The following is a 24991-nucleotide window of genomic DNA, read 5'->3' as shown; positions in this document are numbered from 1 at the left end:
GTATAGCTTTTATACATTTTTCTTCAATGTCCTACATTTTATCATCCTTATGGTGATAAGGCATCTTCCTTTTCCAAAACATGTCTTGCATTTCAGTCTTTCTGTCTAGGAGTCATGCCCATTTTGGGCATGACTAAGAAGCATGCGTTCCTATTGCTATTGGTGATTTTAGCTTTTATTTGGGGATGTCCTAAATTTTTGAATGCCCTCAGGGTGGCTAGATGGCCTCCTTTTCCAAGTCCTGTCCTACATTTCAAACTTTCTGTCCAGGAGGCATTGCAAAATGTCCTCCATTTGGAGCATGGCTGAGAAGAATGAATTTACATTTCTATGAGTGTTTTTATAGCTTTTATTTGATCTTATCCTCCACTTGGAGCATGATTGAGAAAAATGAACTTGCATTTCTATGAGTGCTTTTTATAGCTTTCCTTTGGTCATGTCCTCCTTTTTTTAATTGAAGGCCCTGCATTTTATGGTGTCTTTGTCCTCTTTGATAGTTATGATAGCTGGTCACAGCTGCCAGCATGGCCTAGTGGTTTGGGCATCAGACTAGGACTCTGGAGACCAGGATTCGAATCCTGACTCGGCCTTATAAAACCCCACTGTGTGACCCTGGGACAAGTCACACTCTCTCAGCTTCAAAGGATGGCCATGGCAAACTCACTCTGAAGAAACCGGCCAAGAAAACCCTGTAATAGGGTTCTCCTCGGGGTTGCCATAAGTTGGAAGTGACTTGAAGGCACACAACAACAAATGATTGTTTTAATTATTGTTTTAATTATTTGTTTTAATAATAATGATTGTTTTGATAATAATAATTGCTTTAATGATTTAAAGTGATTTTTATTATTATGTGGAAATTATTGTTGCTTGTGTAAGGAAGGAGGGGATAATGGAATTTATTTTATATTGTATGAATTGTATGCATTTAATATTGTATAAATTTTATTATTGTTGTAAGCCCCGCCTCGATCCTAATGGAGAGGGGGATAGAAATAAATCATCAACCCTTAACTGTGCCCTTTAAGAGAATTTTGGACTTCAGTTCCCAGAAGCCTCAGCCATGTTGGCCTATAGTTTGGGATTCTGGGAGTTGAAGTCCAAAACCCTTAAAGGGCACAGTTTGAGGGGACCATTGCTGAAGAGGGCCACAGACACAGCAGCGCATGCGCACAGAGAACCAGGCTTCACGACGAGGAACAACAACAATAAAAATGCCGGGCCACGGAGAGGCGGGGCTTGTGCGCGTTGAGTGACACCTCATCGGAGCAATCGCCACTCTCCTTCTCCAACCGGGCGCCCAATGGGAATGCTTGAGAAGGAACCAGGTAGAAATTGAGCCAAGAGCTTAGAGTAGAAGGCAGTGTAGCTCTCTTCCTTCCTCTGCAGGGACTCTCTCTTTCTCTTTGGCCAGGAAATAGAGGCAATGAAGGTTTAAGACCTGAGACAGCGCTTTGTTCTGGGAGGTAAGTGGAAGAGGGACCCCTAAGAAGGCAGCACTTAAAGTAAGAGCCTGCATTTGCTGTATAAATTAAAAATGGGAAGCAGTATAAGAGTGAAATAAAGTGCATTTACTATTAGCAGACTAAGGGAAGTGTCAGCTATTATGAGATGACAACTAATAGAACTGGAGATGCATGTTTTATTTTATTTTTTGTAGATGTTTTCTATTGTATATTTGTACAAAGGCATGTATAGATTTGCCGATTATACTTGATAACAATAAAAAGGTATTAAAAGAAACACTTATGGTGAGCCTGCCATGGGGTCTCCTTGGCAGGCTTCTTCAGAGGGGTTTTTGCCATTGCCATCCTCTGAGGCTGAGAGAATGTGACTTGCCCCAGGGTCACTCAGTGGGGTTTGCATGGCCGAGATGGGATTCGAACCCAGGTCCCCTGAGTCCTAGTCCAACACTCAGCACCACACACTGGCTCTCAAAATGCAGCATACATATTCATATATGTGCTATACAGAGAGAAAGAGAGATACTATTGCAATATTGCATGTTCTTGTTGTGTGCCTTCAAGTCGATAGAGACTTACGGTGAACCTGTCATGGGGTTTTGTTGGTAATTTTCTTCAGAGGGGGTCTTGGGACCACCTTTCTCTGAGGCTGAGAGAGTATGACTTGCCAAATCTCCAGAGTCCAGTTTTCAAACCACTGCACCATCTTTTTGTTGTTGTTGTTGTGTGCTTCCAGGTTGTTGTTTTTTTAAAAACTTATGGCAACCCTATCATGTTGTTTTCTTGGCAAGTTTCCTCAGAGGGGAGTTTACCATTGCCACCCTCTGAAGCTGAGAGAGTGTGATTTGCCCAAGGTCACCCAGGGGGTTTACACAGCCAAGCCAGGATTCAAACACTGGTCTCCAGAGGCATAGTCTAGTATTCAAACCACTGCACCACTCTGTCTCTGCAATTGCATAGGGCAACACATAAATGTATCAGTCTGCAAAGGTATATTTTTGCACCTTTGATACTTAACTGAAAGAGAGACGTTAATAGCATGAGCTTTCAGAGACTTGAGCCTACTTCCTCAGATGCATGCTTTGGCCACATCATGAGAATGCATGACTCATTAGAAAAGACCATAAAATGATTCTGGGAAAGGTAGAGGGAACTAGAAAGAGGGGAAGACGCAAACCTTGTTTATTCCTATTTTATATAAGGGACACCATCACTGTGCCACTGGATTTAATGCGACTTGAGCATCCACAGATTTTGGTATCCGAGGAGGCGGGGAATGCTGGAACCAAACCTTAGCAGATACCAAGGGCCCACTGTATTACATATTGCAGTAGAGCGAGAGAGAGCAAAAAGAGTTGTGACACTTTAAAGTTTCACTCTTTGTATTTGGCATAAGGTTTCATGACCTGTAGCAGAAGTCCAGGAAAACTTGTGCCAGGTCAAAACATAGTTTTCATATGTTCTTCAGGTGGAGGGATGATGTGGGACGCAGGTCCAAAACACACTACAAAAATAATCCGGTTTAAGACTGCATTAACTGCCCTGGCTCAATGCTAGGGAATTCTGAGAACTGTAGTTTTGTGAGACATTTAGCCTTCTCTGTCAGAGAGCTCTGGTTCCACAATAAACTACAATTCCCAGGATTCTCTAACACTGATCCAAGGCAGTTAAAACAGTCTCAAACTGGATTGTTTCTGCAGTGTGTTTTGGACCGCAGTTTCCTTCTCCACAATCTCTCCCTTGCTTTTGCTTGCAGCAGACTACGACGACAGTCCAATACATACACAAACTTATTGCACTATCTATCTATAGTTGGCTTTGTTGACTTTAGTTTCAGATCACCCACTGTGAACTTAAATAAGGGCAATTTAGGAAAGACACAATCCAAGACATCTGGTCAATAGTTCTCTAGTCAACAGTCACTGGAGCTGCAATTGGACATTTCCAAGGTTGATCCAGGTAAACAGGTGCTGCTGAATGTTTTGTGACCTGGGCTAAAAAGAGACATTTATGAGCCCTAAAACAGGTGGTTGTGTAACAGTTGTTTCTAAGAAGCAGTTAATATTTATAGCTCTTCTTCCCATTTTCCTGGGCAAAGTTGCCTTCAGAAAGATGAGCAAGCTTTTTTTAAAACAACAGTCTCTGGCTTGGTGTTGGTTTGTCTGTTTGCTGAGGAGGAAGTCTGGGCCTTAAAACTGAAAGAAGTTGGCCTTAAGTATTTCTGTACATTTGCCACATTCCTGTTTGAGAAAGTACTTTTTGAAAATGTTAGAGCTTAGGGGAAGGCAATGGCAAACCTCCTCTGAACAAATTTGGCCAAGAAAACTCCATGAGGGGTTCACCTTAGGGTCGCCATAAATCGGAAATGACTTGAAGCTACACAACAACAACAAGAAGAGCTTAAGAAACTTTTCCATTGGACTACAGCTCCCATAATCCTCTGGGGAGTGTGGGATTACAGTAGTCCAAAGTGTAAGCTTTTCAAACTCTGGTAGATGCAACATCTGCTTAGATATTTGTGCAACACACTTTAACACATGTTGAGAAGGAAGTAGATTTTGCACTGGCATGGAGGGGAGCCTTTGGTCAAAAATCACATTCTGCCCCCTTGGAAATGCCTTGGCATCATGTCTTCTGACCCATAGTTTCAATTTTGTGAGTGTCTCTTTCAATAAATAAAGCCTCTCCTCTATCATTTTCAGAATTTGTGTGCTTCAAATGGAGCTAGCAGTTGGAGGGTTAACCTCCCAAGTGAACAAGGTCCCCCTGTTGCATTTGATATAGAGCAACTGAGGTGTTTCACCCTGAAATAAGCCTTGGAGACATAGCAAATGACAAATCCCTGCCATTAAGAGACTGATTCCTTTGAAATGGCCAAGCACCATGTCATCCCAGAAGATTCAGGTTTTTTCTTATGTTCTTACCTATCACTAATGCATATCAATAAGGATCCCATAATACTTGTGATACTCAGGAATTAGATCTTCTAATTTAGCGATAACAGGAAAGGAATTAGAATGTGGACAATACATACCCATCATAGTTTTTTTTGCTGCTATGTCACTTGACAAGGAGAGTCAAACAAATATGTATGTTGTCTGAACAGCTGCTAGTCATAATGGGTAGCCTCTGTGTTCAGAGAGAAAATTGCTATTGGATGCCAGCTAGAATAACAGCAAGAGAGAACAGCAAGAGAGATCATGGGAAATAACAGCAAGAGAGATCAAGTACCTTCTCTCCATTGTGCTGAATATGAATCAGTAGGACTGGTTATAGGACTTCCACGCCTATCATCCTTCGTCATTGGTTATGCTGGCTAGACCTGACAAGGACTGTAATGCAGTGATGTCTGGATGGCCGCTTCTTCCCGATCTCTCTAGTTTTGGGTTTTTGGTTTTTTTTAGCAAATTTAAAATCCTGTTGTTGTTGTTTTTACATTTATATATTAGTTGTTTGGGCTTTTTTGTTTATTTGTTTGATTTGTAATTTCTTCCAAAATTAATAAATAAATAAAACACATAGAATCATCGAGTTGGAAGAGACCCCAGGGCCATCCAGTCCAACCCCTTGCCATGCAGGAAATCACAATCAAAGCATCCCTGACAGATGGACATCCAGCCTCTATTTAAAGACCTACAAGGAAGGAGACCCCACCACACTCCAAGGGAGTGTGTTCCACTGTTGATCAGCTTTAACATTAAAAAAAAAACAACTTTAAAAACACAATAAAAAGATATACCCAGTATCCAACTGTTCAGAGCTCCTGCAACCACTGACCAGGCTCAGGACTTACCTGAGTAAACTTTTTAGCTGCCTGGAAGGACAACAGAAAAGGAAACCTAGCCTCCTTTGACAGGGAATTCCAGAATTTGTGAACAACCACCAAGAAAGCCCTTTATTTGTATCACAACTAGATGTTCCTTTGAAATTGGAATGACAGAAAAAGCTTCTTTTAGAGATCCGAAAACACAGAATGATTCATATTGGAGAATGCAGTCTTTCAAATAGGCTGGTAAACCTTCTGTTAACCCCACAGAGGTTATTATTAAAATAATATCCACCTTCATTATGTTGTTAGCATATAATCATTTGGATTTCATTATGTTGAAAGTATACCTGCTGTTATTGCTCCATCTATTACAGAAACCTGTATGACAACAATCTATCTGCAAGCACTTGTTTTACTTAATTATTAGTATATGTACTAAAATATGTGATACACATTGTGGTAGAGAGCCAGCATGGCCTAGTGATTTGAATGTTGGACCAAGTCTCTGGAGACCAGGATTCAAATCCCAGTTGGGCCATGTAAACCCAGTAGGTCACTTTGGGCAAGCCACACTCCCTGAGCCTCAGAGGGTGGCAGTGGCAAACTCTCTCTGAAGAAACTTGCCAAAAAAAACTCTAGGATAGGTTTGCCTTAGGGTCGCCATAAATCAGAAACAACATGAAGGCACACAACAACAACAACAAACACATTGTGGTATATACCCATACATCAATAAATGTATACTCTGCCTTGCATAAAGCCCTTCTGTGTGGATTTTACCATTTGGAAACCACCTTAACTTAAATGCAGTTAAAACTAGGCAAAACTAAGCTAACGAAACCAGTAGTTAAATGTAATCTGTGTCGACATTCAATAGCGTGCTGCATGAGACAAAATAGATTTTAAAGCCAGCAATGCGACAGTGGTATGTATTTGCCTGATGCAAGGAAAGTGTGCATCTTGCACAGACAGGGCCAGCACAAGACATTTTTCTGCCTAAAGAGAAGGACAAGACAGTGCCTGCCCACATTCCACGTACAGAAGCAGCTGAATGTTACTCAGACTGGGGCAGGCTGGCATCTTCCACTATATCTTGAAGGCAGCAAAGTTAACTTGGGCTTGCAGGCTGAAGCATATGACTGACACAGTAGGGTGACCAGATGGCCTCCTTTTCCAGGACATGTCCTACATTTCAACTTTCTGTACAGGAGGAATTCCAAAATATTCTATATTTTGAGCATTACTAAGAAGCTCATTGAGTAACACAACCTTTGCTGTTCCCCTCTGAGCAATTTGTTTACTTGGCAGCCTGTCTTTGCTGCAAAAAGGGAGAGAGGATGGATCCTTCTAGAGTTCTTTTTTCCTAGGAGCAGCAGAAGAGAAGACTTGTCCTCAGAGCTCAGGGCATATTTGTTTTTTGGAGAGGAAAAGGACAGCAAACGTATTAGGCAATGGGGTGCTTGAGGACACAGTGCAAATGTTTAAAGGGCTTTTCCCTTAATTTCAGCATAATGGAAAAATGAAAAGAATGATTTAAATGTCTATTCAGATAAGGGCTTGTTTTTAGTAAAGAACAAGTTTAAGCATTTGTCTTGCTCAGAGTTCTATAAATATATTGCAAACCAACAAGGCATTTTAATGAAGAAAAATATGGTTGAGAACATAGTGAAATGCAGTATATGTAATACAGTTGTAAATAAATCAATTAATATTTATATTAGTGTTCTTAGCTTTTATTTTGTAATGTCCTACGTTTTGCCATGCTTTGTCCTCCCTTGCAGTTATGACATCTTGTCACCCTGGACACAGACACAACTCTGTCCTCCTACATGTCACTGCCATTCTTGGGGCCTTGAGTAGGGTCAGCCCTGGACACAAAATAGGTGTGATATGGTCAGAATGCTTGCTCATCATAAGCATCCAGCTGACTGTATCTGCAGCAGCAGTTGTCTGGAGACAAAGGACAACTGCTACCTTTTTACAGGAGTGGGAATTGTGCAGCCTTCCGGATGTTGTTGGACTGCATCTCCCAGCATCCCTAGCCAGTGTCACAGCTGGCAAACCGACCCAAATTGATAAAAGCACTTGTAGCCATCTGTGCTTCTGTAGATAACAGTGAGTCTAGGTCCTAGATTTCTAAACTGTTAGGGCTCTTTCACACTACAGTTACACCAGACTATGTACCTGGTGTCCTTTTTTGTGGTCTTTTCAGCAGGAGTGTGATTTTTGTCCCAAAATGATTATGAACCTTCCACACACATCAACATACAACCACTTTTTCTGAATTAAGCTATAGATGGCTTTTCTACATTCTTATTTGATGTGGAAGTTGTCTTCCACATGTGGAATGCCCATGCAAGACAGCCTGATGAGTGTTGAGTTTGTAAATTTTTAGCTTATTTCATTTAGCAGCCCTGGTGGGTCTCCAGTGGATCCTCAGTCTTCATTTGGCTAGGGATAGAAAGCCAGATGGTTCACCAGTTCTTCTGATCTTCACTAGCAATGGAATATCTGGAGGACATAATGCAATACCGTGGTGAGTTCAGGAGCTGGGAGTGGGGACAGGGGAGTCATAGCTGAGTTCCCACACATGTAACTCTTATGTCATGCTGAGCAATCTAGTATATTGGCTATAATGTGAGCCTTTAGTGATACACTAGAACTAACACATTCTTTTGTCTTTGAATCAGAATTAAAATTTTAGACATGAAGAAAATATTGGTAGTGGAACCTGTTATTTTCATCTACACGCTTGCATATTCTCTGAGCTCACCCTTGGCACAACAGTATTTGTACAGGAGGCTCTGGGAAGAGAGCACCAACTCTACTTTCACAGATGGTGACAACATTTCCCATTGTGGAGTGAACCAAAGTGATCCAATTTACTTGAAGCAAAAGGTAAAGTCGAATTGTGCATCAGATGCAATCCAGACAAAGTAACAGTGTAATGCAATGTGTGTTGCCTCAGATGTAAACTGTCCTATTTAATTATGTGACATTTATGTCTGGGTATGTGGGGATTCTACATACCTGTTTATTAGAACCAATGAAACTCACTCCTGGTTAGTATTAGTCTCCTACATTAGACTGGAGAAATGCACGTTGGCATCTACATAATCTCTGGACTATCTACAGTTGGCATGATTGGTACTGTCAGGTTTTTAAAATCACAGCAACAACCCCCCCCCCCCCCCCAGCCAAATATTCCTCAAACAGGGATGGGCAGCCTGTAAATAGCTGTAGCCCCCCCCCCCCCCCCCGGCCCGTTTTGTGGCCCTCAGGACCCACCAGGAGTAAAAAAAAAATAGGGAGCATGGGGTGGGTGTGTGCATCTACAGCGCTATATAAATAATAGTAATAATAATAATAATAATAATAATAATAATAATAATAATAATAATGTTTTAAGACCCATCAGACCCTGTTAGGCCTAGGAAGTGCAGGAGCAAGCCAGACGTTAACTCTGATCACTGGTTTGGAAAAAAAGGCACTTGCTGGACCAAAAATGGTCTTGGAGGCTTTAAAACATGGTGAAAATGTCTCCTAGCCTTAGGGAGACATTTGTGGGAATTTTGGGGGGTTCTTTTTTGTGGTGGGTTCAGAGCCCTCCAAGGTCTCATAGAGGGATAAAATGGCTCCCTAGCCACTCACAGTTGCCTACTCCTGGCCTAAACGAAGAAAGCTTGGAAAGAAGAGAATCCTGGAGTGGAGTTTTGTATGAAAGAATAATAACTGCCACTTGGTTCTGGTACTAAAAAGCAATATCATGTCACATTAAATCCCTAGCTTCAAAATGCTTTAATTTTAAGTGTAAGGGATTGGAGTAGTAGGGTTTGTTATATGGGAATCAGTGCAGTGTAGTGGTTTGAGTGTTGGAGTCAGGCTCTAAGAGCTCAGGGTTCAAATCTCTGCTCAGAAATGGAAGCCCTCTGAGTGACCTTGTCTTCCTTCCCTCAGCCCTTGGATGAAATTGGTGGCAAACCTCTTCTGAATAAATCTTGCCAAGAATACCCTATGATAGGGGCCCTATAATTTAGAGTTGACCTGCCCGTGATTCTGGCTAGTGAATAAGAGAGTCATAGAATCATAGAATAATAGAGTTGGAAGAGACCGCAAGGGCCATCCAGTCCAACCCCTTGTCATGCAGGAAATCCAAATCAAAGCATCCCCAACAGATGGCCATCCAGCCTCTGTTTAAAGACCTCCAAGGAGGGAGATTCCACTACACTCCGAGGGAGTTTGTTCCACTGTCGGACAGCCCTTACTGTCAGGAAGTTCTTCCTAATGTTGAGGTGGAATCTCTTTTGCTGTAGCTTGCATTCATTGTTCCAGGTCCTAGTCTCTGGAGCAGCAGAAAACAAGCTTGCTCCCTCCTCAATATGACATCCCTTTAAATATTTAAACAAGGCTATCATATCATCTCTTGACCTTCTCTTCTCCAGGCTAAACATCCTCAGCCCCCTAAGTCGTTCCTCGTAGGGCGTGGCTTCCAGACCCTTCACCATTTTAGTCGCTCTCCTTTGGACATACTCCAGTTTCTCCACATCCTTTTTAAATTGTGGTGCCCAGAACTGGACACAATATTCCAGGTGGGGCCTGACCAGAGCAGAATATAGTGGCACTATTACTTCCCTTGTACCCACTACACTTTTATTGATGCAGCCTAACATTACATTGGCCTTTTTAGCTGCTGCGTCGCACTGTTGACTAATGTTCAGGTTGTGGTCTACTTGGACTCTCAGATCCCTTTCACAATCTTAGGGTTCTGGTTTTAAAAACGTGATGAAAACACAAAGTAGATCCTACAAGCTTCAGACCTACCTGTTGCTGTCCCAGCTAACTTTGTGTACACTAAGGGTGGGCAGTTGCCAGGAGCTGGGTGACCCTACTCTACCCACTGTAGAATCTTGAACAACTGTGCCTTTGGCAGAATTTTTTATTTTAAAGAATCCTGTTTTTCTACTAAAAGTCCATCTATACAGATAAAGTGCTACTTCCATCATCATCATAATGTTAATACTGGAGTCTGAAAGGATTCTGCTGAAGTATTCAAAGGTGAAGATCCGATCAACCAGTGTAGCCAAAATATCTGTGACTTCTAAATCAGTGAGGAACATGTGGCATTCAGGATATTTTTTATTGCAACTCCTGTCATCCTTCGAATTGGCTATGTTGGCTAGATATGATAAGACATTTAGACCAACAATATCTAAAGGGCCACACATCCATCATCCCTGAACTGAATGAAAAATCTAATGTGGAGTTCTACTATTTATTTATTTATTTACTTGCATATTTATTTATTTCCAAGTTTGATATCCCACCTTTCTCCCGCAATGGGAATAGGACATTTAATATTATGGGCCTAAACCCAGTTGCACATTTCCTATTGTAGTGCAGGCACATTTTTTTTGTCTCCAACTTCCTTATTCTCCTTCCAGTTCCTGTGACTTTTTTCTTTCTCTTAGGCGGGCTACAGACGGGCAAAAAGGGATGTACTCATGACGTCATGAAGGTAGAGCCTTCAGACGGGCTTTCCCTGAATGCCGTCATGAACACGCCCCCTGCACGCCTCAAGCGGGAAGAAGCGGCTTTAAAAAGGTGCTGCTTTTTTCCGCTTCTTTTTGATTTGCGGCGTACCTGCGCAGCTCCGTCTGTAAGCTGCTGCACCGATACGTCAGAATTGCTACGCCGCAAATATAAGTTGCCGGTTTAAAAGCTCCGTGTCAGCTGCGTCGCATAATGGGTCGGGTTCCCAGGACATGCGTGGTTTGCAGTCAAGCTTTAATTGCAACGTCCGCTGCCATGGAGCTGTGGAAGCTGAGGCACAGCAGCGGCGCATTTTAAGCCTCGTAACCCTAACCCTAGAGCCAGTGGTGCGCATGCGTTGCTAGAACCGCGGGAAGTTGTAACTTTTGCCGGCGGATGTTTTGGTTATAGAAAGTGAAAAGGGAAAGTTTGGGATTTAAAGTGACCCCCTACACACATTCTTGCCCCATTTTCACCTGGGAACGGGCACAGTTCGGCTGCTCCTGGCACAGCTGTGTGGCGGCTCCCCTTTGCCACCAGGCAGGATGGCACAGCCATCCACCAGCACCCCGAAAAAAGGCAGGGGGACGTCTTGGTCTCATACCGAGACGGCTGACCTCATAGCTATATGGTCCCAGAAACTGGAGTAACTGCAGAAACTGGAGCAGTCCTACCTGAATGCTGACACATATCGAGAAGGGGAAGAAGCCATGAGAGCTGCTGCACCGGTACACCAGAATTGCTACGCCGCTACTTTAAGTTGCCCATTTAAAAGCTCCGTCGCATAGTGAGTTGGGGTCTTGGAACATGAGCAGTTTGCAGTCAGGCTTTAATTGCAACGTCCGCTGCCATGCAGCTGTGGAAGCTGAGGCACAGCTGCGGCGCATTTTAAGCCTCGTAACCCTAACCCTAACCCTAGAGCAACATGTACGCATGCGCTGCTTGGAAAGTTTGGACTTTAAAGTGCACCCCTACACACATTCCTCTGCCATTTTCACCTAACAATAAAAAACGCTAAAACTGTAAATATTGACATATGTACAAAGGAGGTGAGGGGAGATGGCAGGGGGACAGCGGTGGCAGCGGAGACAGCTGTGGCTGCGCATTGCAGATTCAGCAGGAGCGTGGGGACCAAAGGAGAGGAGGCATCTATGATGCTGCTGATACTGGCAAAGTGCAAGCGGACAAGGATGCCAACACCAGCTGATCACCAGCTGGCAGGAGACCACCATTGTTTTTGGGCAGAGCGGGGGGAAAAGTTTAAAGGGGCTTGGGCGCTTTAAATGCGCACATAGGCTTTCTGCCGCTGCTTAGCGCTGCAGCTGCGCAGCTTCGCATCCGCCTGCCGGCAAAAGAAAAAAAAAGCCGCGGTTTGGGCCGCCCGTGCGGAAGCTGCCTCTCTTTTTGCAGCGTCCTCCGAGGCGGCCGTATGGAAGCTCCGGGTCCGAAACGGACCCAGGTGAGGCGTCTTCACTGCCCCCCGTGTGGAAGCTCCAACACCTGAAGCACGCCCCCGGGGCGGGCCATCTGGAGGCTCCGCATTCAGCTGAATACACCTCCAAGACGTCCTCCCCTGCCCGTCTGTAGCCCGCCTTAGTGTGTAGGAAAGTTGCAGAAACTCCATTATGTTGGTAAGCTTAATGCCTTGCCCGTGCCTGCTGCTGGTCACAGGAAAGGTGCCATCTGAAATTCAACGATTCCTGATTAGATATGTTGTAGGATAAGGATTAGCAAGCAGGAGACAAGCATTAGATGATCTATGGTATTCAGCCAGTGATAATAGTTAGGTAATTTTGGACTTTGGACTTGCTGCATTTATGGCCCCAGAGAATGTGCTTGTTTAGATCAAGGTGAAGAACCTTTAGCCCTCCAGTCTTGAACTTCAGTTTTAAGAAACCCCAGCCAGCATGGCCAATAGTAAGTGATGATGAGTATTGCAGTCCAAAACGTCTGGAGGGCCAAGAGTTTCCTATCTCTTCTTTAAATGGGGCCTCCCCCCATTTACTTTGAAATGTGATGAGCCCATCTTGCTATAATAACAGACCTTCTTGCCCATTCAACTGAGCAGGGCCTCCAAGTCCTGCTTTGATGACATCAGTGCATGCTGTCTCCCCCAAAAGATACATGTAGTGTATGTATGTGTCTTCAGGCATACATACTGTAAAATCCAGGTGGGCCCTGGGTTTTCCAGATTTGCAGTGAACCTCAGCTCATCTACACTGTTACTATGGGCATTGAGGCAGATCACACAAATTCAGCTTAAGTGGCAACACATTTCCCCCTCATTGTAAAATGGGACACGACAATCTAGTTTCCCTGAATCATTCTCAGCCACATGCCCATAGTTGTTCTGCCTCTCGCAATCCAATCTGTCAGGCGTGCAAACACACACATTTCCTCCTGGATCCAGGAGACTCCTTTGCCTTATTATGATTAATTATTATATAATAATTGGCAGAAATGTTTTTGCCAACAGTCTCAAGAATTTGATCAGGAGGGCTTTAAACTGAGTTATGTGGCACAGGGAGACAGTATTATGGAAGGCAAAAGGGCTGGAGAAAATAGCCAAACTGACATAGAGGGGAAAAGGCAAATAGTGCAAGGACCCAACAGTGGGAGGCAAAAAAACTTGCAGAGGCAGCAGATAAAGGGGACACATGGACTTTGATGTCTCTACACTAATGCACAGAGCATGGGAAATAAACAAGATAACCTTCAACTCCTAGTACAACAAAGCAAATATGATATAATAGGCATCACTGAGGCCTGGTGATATGAGTCCCATAATTGGAATGTAGAAATATTATTATTATTATTAACCTTTATTTATGAAGCGCTGTAAATTTACACAGCGCTGTACATGCAATCTTTTTAGTTAGACGGTATAACCTTTTTAAGAGAAATAGGCCAAACAAGAAAGGAGGAGGAATAGCACTATATGTCAGAGATATTTACACCAGTGAAGAGATCCAGGACATCAATACTGGCAGCCAGGTGGAGAGCATCTGGATGAAAATTAAGGGGTGGGAAACAACAAGGATATTATGGTGGGAGTCTACTACAGACTCCCCAGTCAGATGGAGGAATTGGATGATGCTTTTCTAGAATAGATGACTACACACTCAGAAAGGAGAGCTGTAGTAGTGATGGATGACTTCAACTATCCTGATATTTGCTGGAACTCAAACTCAGTCAAATCCTCAAGGTCTAGCAAATTCCTCACTTGCCTCAAAGACAATTTCATTGTCCAAAAAGTGGAAGAGGCAACAAGGGGGTCAGCTATTTTAGAGCTGATCCTAACCAACAGGGATGACTTAGTTAATGGGGTGCAAGTGGTGGGATCCTTAGGTGGAAGTGACCATGTTCTCCTGGAGGTTGTTATACAATGGAAAGGAGAAGCCAGGCATAGTCAGACACGCATTCTAGACTTTAGGAGAGCGGATTTCAGTAAACTTAGAGAAGTACTGAGGGTGATCCCGTGGTCAGGAATACTAAAAGAGATGGGAGTTCAGGACGGATGGGAGTTTCTCAAAAGGGAGATACTGAAGACATAATTTCTAACAGTTTCAGTGAGGAAGAAAAATGGGAGGTGTCTCAAGAAACCAGGATGGATGACTAAGGAACTTTCAACTGAGCTAACTTTTAAACGGAACATGTATAAGAAATGGAAAAAGGGGGAAATCACCGAAAAGGAATTCAATCAATAGCTACGGGTAAAGTCAGAAAAGCTAAAGCGCAGAATGAACTCAGGCTTGCTAGAGAGGTTAAGAACAATAAAAAGGGATTTTTTGGATCTGTCCACAGCAAAAGGAAGAAGAAGGAAATGGTAGGGCCACTGCGTGGAGAAGATGGCAAAATGCTAACAGGGGACAGAAAAAAGGCAGAATTACTCAACACCTTCTTTGCCTCAGTCTTCTCAGAAAAGGAAAAGGGTGCTCAACCTGAGGATAATGGAGCAGGGGACAGAATAGGGGAATTTCAGCACAGAATAAGTAAAGAGTACAGGAATATTTTGTTAATCTAAATGAATTTAAGTCTCCAGGACCAGATGAACTACATCCAAGGGTATTAAAAGAATTGGCAAATGTAATATCCGAGCCATTGGCAATAATCTTTTAAAAGTCCTGGAGAACAAGAGAAGTCCCAGCAGACTGGAGAAGGGCAAACGTTGTCCCCATCTTCAAAAAGGGGAAAAAGGAGGATCCCAACAGTTATCGTCCAGTTAGTCTGACATCAATACCAGGAAAGATTCTAGAGCAGATCATTAAACAGAGAGTCTGTGAACATCTAGAAGGCAATGCCATAATCACAAAAAGTTAACATGCGTTTCAGAGAAACAAGTCATGCCAGACAAATCTAATCTCTTTTTTTGATAAAATTACCAGCTTGGTAGATGAAAGGAATGCCGTGGATATAGTATATCTTGATTTTAGTAAGGCCTTTGACAAGGTTTCCTGTGACATTGTTGCAAACAAGCTGGTAAAAGGTGCGCTAGACAAGGTAACTGTTACATGGATTTGTAACTGGTTGACCAGCCGAACCCAAAGGGTGCTCAACAATGCCTCCTTTTCATCCTGGAGAGAAGTGACCAGTGGGGTCCCACAGGGCTCTGTCCTGGGCCCAGTGCTATTCAACATCTTTATCAATGACTTGAATGACAGAATTAGGGCATACATATCAAATTTGCAGATGACACAAAATTAGGAGGAGTAGCTAACACCCCAGAGGACATGATCAAAATTCAAAATGACCTGAATAAACTGGAAAGCACGGCCAAAGCTAACAAAATGATATTCAACACAGAAAAATGTAAGATACTGCAGTTAGGGCAGAAAAACGAAATGCATAGATATGGGATGGGGGATACTTCGCTTAAGGAGACTACATTTGAAGGGATCCAGGAGTCTACATAGACCATAAGTTGCTTTGATTGAGAGTTCCTGCATGACAGTAGGTTGGACTGGATGGTCCTTGTAGTCTCTCCCCACTCTATGATTCTACGATATTATTATTATTATTATTATTATTATTATTATTATTTTAAAGACGGGAGGACTGGCCTTCGGGCATTGCTAAAGCTAAGCCAAGCACAAATTGTTGTTGTGTGTCTTGAAGTCATTTCAAACCCTGGTCCCCAGATTCAAGAGACTAACAGTCAAACCACTATACCATAGATACAGGTACAGCGCGCCCTCGGCTTACGCGGGGGATCCGTTCCGCCCCCCGTGTAAGCCGAATTCCTTGCATGCTCAAGCCCCATTGGAATGAATGAGGTTCGTGCATGCAGTGGCATGGCGGCACACGTGCGCCATGGACGCACACCCCATTCATTCCAATGGGACGCGCTGCCCCTTTTGTCCCGCGCGCTCCTGCGCGGCTTCCCACATATGGTTAAAGCCACGTATAGCGAGCCGTGTATGACGCGGGCTCACTGTACAGTTCGCCCTTCTCTTATGCAGGGGATCCATTCTGGACCCCCCCAGCGTAAGAGAAAATATGCGGATGCTCAAGCCCCATTCAAACGAATGGGGCTCGTGCCCGCGGCGGCACGTGGGGTGTGCCCCATTCATGTGAATGGGACAAACTAACCCTTGCGGCCCATGCGCTCCCATGCAGCTTTGAGCATATGCTCAAAGCTGCGTATAACGTGACCACACTGTATAAATACCTATCAAGCAGATATACTTATGCCTGGTTATATGCACAAATCCAGTACCCTTTTAAAATTGTGAACAAGCTGCTAGAACATCTTGTCTCTTGAGAATAATCATTTCCTGTCTGTCTTGCCCCAACCATCACAAGTTCCTCACCCCATCACCAATTTAAATCCACCAGTCAGACGTTCATCCAAATTTCCAGGAAAATCCAGAGAAAATTGAGATTCTTTTTTCTTGCGAATTAAAGCTTTCAGGTGACTAAAAGCCTCACACCAGCTACAAATTGGTCAAAATGTCAACTTATGGTAGCCCCGTGAATTTTTTAGGATTTTCTTAGGCAAGGAATGCTCAGAAGTGGTTTTAGCAGTTCCTTCCTCTGAAATATAGTAATCTGTTATTGTATCTGGTATTATATCCAGATTGTATTGTATCCCTCCCTCAACATATAGGGGAGTGCTCACAAACACAGACATAGCAGAAAAAATTTACAGAGTAAAATCAGAAAGCCTACAAGATGCGCAGTCTGTGTGCATGCCTTTGTAGAGTTTTAATGCATATAAAGATAACTTCTGTGCTTACCTTACTTATCAGTAGTTTATCTTTAAACTTTAAGCTTTGCAAGGAAATGTCACAGGGTGTGCCTCTTACACACTTTTATGGAATTTTGGCCCCATGCTTTATTTTTATCTTTCTCTGTGCCAAAATGTAAATATATGCACTGATATAATGTCAACTGCCACTCATAGAGTTGGGCTCCAATCTATCACAATGTATGCCACAATAAATTTGTTAAATCTTAAATATGCCATAAGGCTCTTATTTGAGTACCAGTGAACTAACAAAATGGTCTCTGTGGAATTTGTTGAGTTATCTTTTGTATACTTCTTCTTACATGTCTAGAGGCCTATGCATAAAGGAGAATTACAAATCTTATGGGGAGAGAGGGAAGGGACCACATAGAGCTATATTCACTGATTGATTCTTCTTCCCCAGATATGTTTGTTTTCTTCTTTCAGGAAATCCAAGAAAATGCTTCTCTTTTGGCCATGAAAATGGGGTTAAGTGGGGCTGTTCCTAGCATTTTGATGGCTTTTGTCCTAGTAGCTAATGGGGAACGCTGTGGACGCAAAATATCCTTGTTTCTGCCTTTGGTGGGGAATCTCATTTACAACATCTTCTACAGCATTATGTCATCTTACTCTCTGCCTCTTGTTCTACTATATCCGCTGACCTTCCTGGATGGTTTGTTTGGAAGCATGGCAACCTTTCTTGGAGGTGCATTTTCCTATACAGTTGATCTCTGTAAGACTCAGAAGCAAAAGATGATCCGAATAGCTGTCGTTGACTTAATCTTTGGACTTACATCAGGACTAGGAGGATTGACCTCAGGCTACATTTTAAAAGGAATTGGTTTTACTTGGACATTTGCAGCACTTTCACTTCTTCAGGTGGTAAACATTCTCTATGTTTCATGTTGCTTGGGTGATACAATACAAGTACCAGAGTACCACCCACAGTCTCTGAAAGAAGGCCTTAAAGAAACCTTTTCCGGAGTATACATGCTCTTTAAATCTTCTCCATGCAAGAAGCGAATTTCCATCATATTGTTGCTTTGTACATTCATGACTTATTTGTTCACAATGTTTGGTGGGACTTCTCTTTATACACTCTATGAACTGAACTCTCCACTCTGCTGGAATGCAATCTACATTGGATACGGCTCAGCAGTATCCACTTTATTCTCTCTGACTGGTTTTCTAGGACTAGTTTTAATTGCTCGGTACCTGAAAGATATTTATATCGTTTATAGTGGAATACTTTCATACGTTGTTGGAACAGTCTTGGCTGCTTTTGCCACAACAACATTGTTGATGTTTTTAGGTAAGTTCAGTACCAGACCAAGATAAATTTGAGAAAGAAGGTGAAAATATTAATGATGTGAATGGTTTTAAAACTAGGTGATTACCTACTGGTATAACTAGTAATTTCTGAGTTGTTTCAGTTTTGCACCTTAGAACAATATAGAAAGCTATCTTATACTGATGGAAAGATATTCACAGTACTCAGGATTGTACATCCTGAGCACATATCCACTTTCGTTAACTCTCTCTCTCTCTCTCTCTCTCTCACACACACACACACACACATATATATATATATATTTGTGAGACAATTAACAAAAGTGGATATATATCTTTTAATTTCATTTTTCAATTTCCTGCCTTTAGGAGGAAGCTGAGGATTACATTATTTTATTTGTTTTATTTTCTCCCCAAACTAGATAAGTAAATATGTGCATTTTAAAAAGGTATATACAGTACTTGGAAAATGAGTGAACTGGCTTTGGTCAGTGAAGGAAATGTACATAAAATAGCATACAAAAAGCATGTTATAAAAATTGCATACATAAAAAAATGTGTACCAGAATACACATTTCTGTTCAGGAATAAAAAGAGAAAGTTTTCAACATGATAGGAAAATGATGGGGGGGAAATGCAGGTTGGATTGGGAGAAATAGAACAAGTATAAAATTGAGAGATCTTCACATTCCTAATCTGTCTTGCTAGAACAGTATTGTCTACTCCAACCAACAGTGGTTCTCAATTATCCTCAACTGTCAGAATTCCATAGCATTGAGGCATGGCAGTAAAGCACTGTCAAACTGCATTAATTCTGTAGTGTAGATGCAGCCGAAGTCATCTTTATGAAGAAGATTACATAGGAGGTAGCTTTATTTACAGGTACTGAACATTTCATAACATCTTAGGGTGAGAGGCTCTGTGACATGCTTGTCAAACATGGAGAAGAGAGAGCATTGTCGCCTATAAAATGGAAGAACAAAGTCAGATTAACCGTAGACTGATGCAGGAGGAGAGAGGGTAGGCTAAGTCCAGCAAACAGGATATGACATGAAGACATATAATGCCTATACTCTTAGAGAATCATTTAAATTAGCAACTACTGGGTGTAGATGTGGTAAGGCTGAACCTGAATCTTCTACATGCAGTTCTTGGGTTCTCCTACTTAGGTTCCCATTGTTACTGTTCTCATACCTTGTCCCCAGAACCGCCACAAGGCAAGAACTGTTGTAGATTTTTTCCAGACAGCTGCTCATTTTGCACCCTTACCTAGATTGTACCAAGGTGTGGTGCTTTTACTGCCGTACCTCACCCTGTCTATAGCATGTATGGGAGTTTTTAATGAGGCTAACAGTAAGTTCAAATTGAGAGAGGAAAGCTCTTGTAAAAATCTATGATTCCATGAGCATTGCCTTCAAAATATAAGTACAAGAAAATGGATGTAATTGTTGTGTTTAGGAATACCTAATTTTAATATTTCTGTGCATAAAGAATAACATTGCAGTCTGGTAGATGCATGCAGCAAATTTCAAACACACATGCAGTCATATTGCAAGTTATCTATTACCTGAAAGAAGTACAATATAAAATAATATTGTAATCCAGTGATGCACACTAATAATACATCATGCCACTTTCCTAACTGGGTGACACTGTTGTCATCAACTTAGTCTAATGTCACAATAAATTTGTGTCTGTTCAGACCTTGATCTCTTAGCCATGCTCCTAGGCTAGCATGGGCCTTCCAGCTCTTATTGGACTGCAAGTCCCAGCAGTTCTAGATCACACAGCCAGTGGTGAGAAGTGCTGAAAGTTGCAATCTAAAAAACCCTATCCTTGGCCAGGCAGTCACATGTTCAACAAATAGGGGATCTAGATTTCCCATCAATGCACTTACCCAGGGATGGACGAAGTGTGGTCCCAGGCCATATGTAGATCAACCCTCCAAATTCTTCACACTAACCTTTTTCAGAGGCTAGCCAAAAAGGAGAGGAAAAAGTGTAATTTCTTTCCCACAAACCCTCAGGAAGCACAGTTCATCTTTTTAACAGTGGGCTTGGGTAAGCCCCACACAATTAAATATTTTTAAAATGCCTGTTTTTCCAAACCAGTAGATTTTTAGCTTTTGGTTTTTCTTTGGCATTTTTGACATTCCATGCAAGGAAAGTTCCAGGGCACAAAATTAGCCTCCAGACCTGTTGTGGTTCTGTAACCCTAACCACTGTATTACACTGCTTCTTACCTCACTTGCCTCATTTAATTACAGTTGAAGATTTGGCTGCCTGGAAATTATGACCAAGAGGGTTCCTGGCAATGTGGGTGACAGGAATGATCCTGCTCTCGCCTCTTTCCTTTACTGAATACATGAGAGGAATTGTCATTGTTTTGTTTTGTTTGATTATCTTGGTTGCCTATAGCTAAAGCTGTAGTTTATCACATTCCTCTTTTCTTTTCAAATGTTTTACAGTCAGAGTGCCGTCGATGCTACTTTTTGTACCCATTCCAGTTCTTCGATCCATGTTGTCCAAAATAGTTCTTCCTCAAGAGCAAGGTGAGTTCATGTTGCCACAGAATTGTTCATGGTTGTCACATGGCAAATTACAAGATGTGATATTTGTCAGAATTGCTTGAAACCACCTAAGCTATATTTATTCTTCTTTGAGAGTTTTTAAACAGAAGTTGGATGGTCATTATTCAGTGATGCTTTAGTTGTGTGTTCCAAATCAACCAAAGTCCCTATAACTGAAAAAACCCAAGATAGTTTAGTTGTGAGTTGCTGCATGGCCCTTGTGTTTCCTTCCAATGCTATTCTATTATGATTAAATACATCTGACCTGTTGTTTGTAATTAGCTATTTCTATTCCATGCTTACACCAACCCTATGATTTGCCCAAGCTAAGCTTCATGGCTTAATGGAGACTTGAACCTAGATCTCTTAAATCACTCTATACTGTACTGGCTCTTTCAATTACTTAATACCAGTACACCAGGCTCACTTTCTAAAAACCTTCTCCATGGGACATGGATACCTGGGATATTTTGATTTATTATCGCTTTTACAGTAGTAACCTGATCGGACTGCGACTCTGGAGATCAGCGTTCAATTCCTTGCTCAGCCATGGAAACCCACTGGGCAAATCAGCTTTACATCCTTTTTGACATATATGGGTTTTCTTAGCCCCACCTGTGCCTGATCGCCTCCCACATGCATCACACAGCTGCCATTTACAAGCAGCCTCCTCATCCATCAGCCCCTTAGGGCAAGCACAAACAGTTATGGCTGCCTGAATTTTATAAATTCTTTGGCATTGTTATCCTTTGCATCATCCTTTATGTCCTTTATTACATGCCCCTAAGTTTTATCCTTGACTTATCCACAATTGATACCAAAATCTATCATTTTGACCCTAAAACTTACTCTTGATGTATACATGAGGTCACCTTATATACACAAACACAGCATGCCCTCTCCATACACGGGCATGCCATATGCAGCTTCTGGTTTACGCAGAAGCCACGCTGCAACCCATTGAATGGTGCATGCTGCACTGCCGCGAGAATGAGCCCCATTCTATATATGCTAAGTGTTTACTTACCACTAAGCAAGTGATTCAGTGCATTAATTCTAATGAGGACTAACAAGTGGACTGAGGCCATTGTTAACCTAGTATTACAGCAACACAGGCATACAACATACCTGAGTGTAAGGTTGAAGTATAAGAACTTTGTGACTACCTGCATCTTTTCTTGTTTTGACAGGATCCATATTTGCTTGCATTGCCTGCTTAGAAATCTTGACGGGGATGAGTGCAATTATTGTTTTTAATTCTCTCTACGCAAAAACTGTAGCTTGGTTTCCAGGCTTTAGTTTCCTTTTTTCAGGTGTTTTTTGTATAGTGCCACTGAGCTTTCTGAGGTAAGTACAGATCATTCTTCTGGTAAACATAATGTATGGTGCTATTTCATATTGCTTCAGATGTAATTGGGTTTCAGGTCACAGTAGCTGTAGCCAGCATAGCCTATGGTAAAGAATACTGGAAAAAGTATTCCCAACATCAGGAAGACTGCCTGATTATCATCCCTGCTCCTCTATCTCCGCATATGAGTCCAAATTATTCTTACATAAATGGCAGCTGAACTAGCATTTTATTTTATTTTATAAACAAGTTATAATTTTATAAAAAGTCTGTTTGCAGAGCTATCCCGAGACATTTTCCTATATGATTAGCACTCATGGGTTATGGTCCTCCATTACACTTGGGTATATCAGGCCAGCTTATGAAGTACAGGACAGGCTATGTGGCATTCATAGTATATTCCTCCAAGAGAAGGAAAAGCCCATGGGACTTCATGGAAACAGTAAGGGGAACTGTCATTGGTGTTGCCCAGCATCCTTTGCCTGAGCTTGCCTTTCTCTGTCTAATGGTTTCATCTGATGATACTGTCATGATTTCAAACTACCCCAGCTGTTTCTAGTATGCTTCACCTTGTTTGCTTTTAAACTAAAGCTAGCATGGTGGCTCCCTTCTCCCCCAATATCAGTGTCTAGATTATCTATTTCAAGTTGTATAAGGCAGGTATTACTGCCCTTCTATATTAGTTATGCCCCTTCCATTGCAGTGTACAAGAATTTTATGGCTTCTGTATTTTTCAGTTGACTTAGTATATTATGGACTCTCTGTTTCCACTTTAAAATATCTTATCTCTCTCTCCCAGCTGTCTTATGTTTACTAGCTGGCGTGAAGAGGACCTTGTGCAACTTGTAAATGAAGAAGACTCTCTTGAGGAGAATGCTGACAGCTGAATAGAGAATTCACATTATGGCTGTCCTCCTCTTCCTTGGAATGGCTTACCTTGTTAATTGTAGTGCCACAGCTAAAGTGGAGTGTGGTGTCTCCATTGCTAGATCTCTACAAGAATCAACTTGCCTGGGTTTGGGGCAGTCCCAGATTGCCTATATAGGATGCTTGCAAAAGAAGAGTAAAGAGTCACAAAACCTTCTATATTGTGCTTTCCTGGGTATAGTAGGAAGTTACCAGTGCCACACAGCAGTGATGTTAAGCTTGGAATCGGATCCCAACTGTATTGTTGCAGCAGCACATAGAGTAATCATCACAGACAGTAATCATTAATGTTGGGTTGTAATATATCTGGAACATACAAATGATTGAAAAGACAAAGAAAGTAACAAATCTAAAAGAACTTTGGAAAGACGATACCCCCCCCCTTCTTTGTTTCACAGAACTGATAGTGTCTCTAAGTCTTTCTGTTTGAAACTAGAATAATGGAAGCCTGTATATTAACAACTGAAAATGCAGTGGTGTGATGGATTTATCTCATTTTATAAGAAGGGAAAATACACTTTTTTGTAAAATAAGTGGTTTTTTTTTTTAAAAAAGTTTTTGTTGTTTGAAAGGATAGCCACTTTAGAATGAGTGTGGATTTTCACAATAATTTTAACACAATAATGTCCATGCAAGGTAACCTTATGTATCCTTATGGCTTGACACAAATTGAAATTATGATTGGGCTCATCCCTAATTCTGACCCTTCTATGAAAGTTCTTCTCCCCGCCCCTGCCTCCAAAGTACTGTACTGCACTGAAGCTTGGAAAAGTTAACTTTTTTCAATTAGAATCCCCCCCTCCCTCGTCAACCAGATTCTGAGATTTACAGTCCCAAACCATAATTTTTCCATGTTCTAATCTGGGCACATTTTGGACGATTGGCAAGATCAGTTTACGAAACTGTTGGGGAAAAATCTATTTGCAGTGACATAATTCCAAACTAAATATATTGTGCGACTAAGCATTTCAGACTATTGCTGATGAAAGATTTTTCTGCTGACCTTCTTTTGTAAAAACAAATACGCTCACAGTTATGAAGCTGATATTCTTTGATGCAGATTGCCATGTAAATTTTCAAATTCCCTCTCAGCCTATTTCTGTTCAAATTCCCTAAGATCAGGATGCCTAACCCAAATTACTTAACAGCATAATAGGTTGTAAAATTCTTTTCCTTCATAGCACAGAACATGATTTACAGTTGTTGTTGTGTTCATGGACTGTACACAAAGTTTCAGACATGTATGAAAGGCATTTCTAGGATACATTCCCATGATTTCATTGTTTAGGGCAGTACTACTCAAAGTGCTTGCCCATATACTGTTGCCAGCCTGTAGCATGCTTCCAGGAAAACAAGAAACAGTTGTAGTTAATGGACGTGAATATGGTACTACTGATACCCTACAAAAAAGTCTCAGTCTTCCACATCAGATAACTTGAAATATATGGTTTTCTATTATTAATGTACATTTTAAAACACCTACCTCCTCTTCTCCCATTTTGTTTTTATTTCATTTTTTAAAATTTTCTACTATATATCCCAGTCTCTGTCCAAGCTTAGTGCAAGGGCTCTGCATGCAGGACTCTGCTATGACTACTCTGTCACCACCACCAGGACTGTCATAGCTGTGCACATACACACACACATAACCATTCCATGGTTGTTGGAGAACAGGGGATGTGATCAAAGAGGCATCTGGATATAAGATGTCGGAGGACATCTTCCACTGAGATCTGCTGGGGTCCTCTCAGAACATAGCCAGGTACTTCTCTGATTCCCTCTGGAGAGTTACAGCACTGCAGTGGTGAATTGGCAGAGTGTGGGGGATGTCATTGTGGAGGATACAAGATAATACCAGCCCCTGCAGTGA

At 41.8% G+C, this 24991-nt stretch overlaps 1 protein-coding gene across 3 annotated transcripts; it reads left to right on the top strand.

Annotated features, from left to right (window-relative positions):
* The first annotated feature begins 1335 nt into the window (after nucleotides 1-1335).
* SLC46A3 (solute carrier family 46 member 3) lies at nucleotides 1336-23665 on the top strand. 3 transcript variants are annotated; one of them, XM_042459763.1, is made up of 7 exons: nucleotides 1348-1466; nucleotides 4166-4367; nucleotides 7923-8130; nucleotides 17435-18299; nucleotides 20745-20828; nucleotides 22037-22193; nucleotides 22994-23665. In XM_042459763.1, the coding sequence occupies exons 3-7, from the start codon at nucleotides 7939-7941 to the stop codon at nucleotides 23079-23081; spliced, it is 1386 nt and encodes a 461-aa protein (XP_042315697.1). In that variant the 5' UTR covers nucleotides 1348-1466; nucleotides 4166-4367; nucleotides 7923-7938; the 3' UTR covers nucleotides 23082-23665. The 3 variants fall into 3 exon arrangements, with proteins under 3 accessions (XP_042315698.1, XP_042315697.1, XP_042315699.1); XM_042459764.1 differs by lacking the exon at nucleotides 4166-4367 and having other exon boundaries at nucleotides 1336-1466; XM_042459765.1 differs by lacking the exon at nucleotides 4166-4367 and having other exon boundaries at nucleotides 1368-1505.
* Nucleotides 23666-24991: the final 1326 nt, after the last annotated feature.

This window comes from Sceloporus undulatus, chromosome 3 (assembly GCF_019175285.1).
Source record: "Sceloporus undulatus isolate JIND9_A2432 ecotype Alabama chromosome 3, SceUnd_v1.1, whole genome shotgun sequence".
NCBI lineage: Eukaryota > Metazoa > Chordata > Lepidosauria > Squamata > Phrynosomatidae > Sceloporus > Sceloporus undulatus.
The sequence above is the reverse complement of the archived record's forward strand: the minus strand, read 5'-3'. Positions and strand labels throughout refer to the sequence as shown.

Excerpts from the sequence above, each read along its gene's own strand:
- SLC46A3 (XM_042459764.1), top strand. The coding sequence starts at position 7,939 with ATGAAGAAAATATTGGTAGTGGAACCTGTTATTTTCATCTACACGCTT. Across the intron at positions 20,829-22,036 it reads AGTTCTTCCTCAAGAGCAAG|GATCCATATTTGCTTGCATT; the intron begins GTGAGTTCATGT and ends TTGTTTTGACAG. Across the intron at positions 22,194-22,993 it reads GTGCCACTGAGCTTTCTGAG|CTGTCTTATGTTTACTAGCT; the intron begins GTAAGTACAGAT and ends TCTCTCTCCCAG.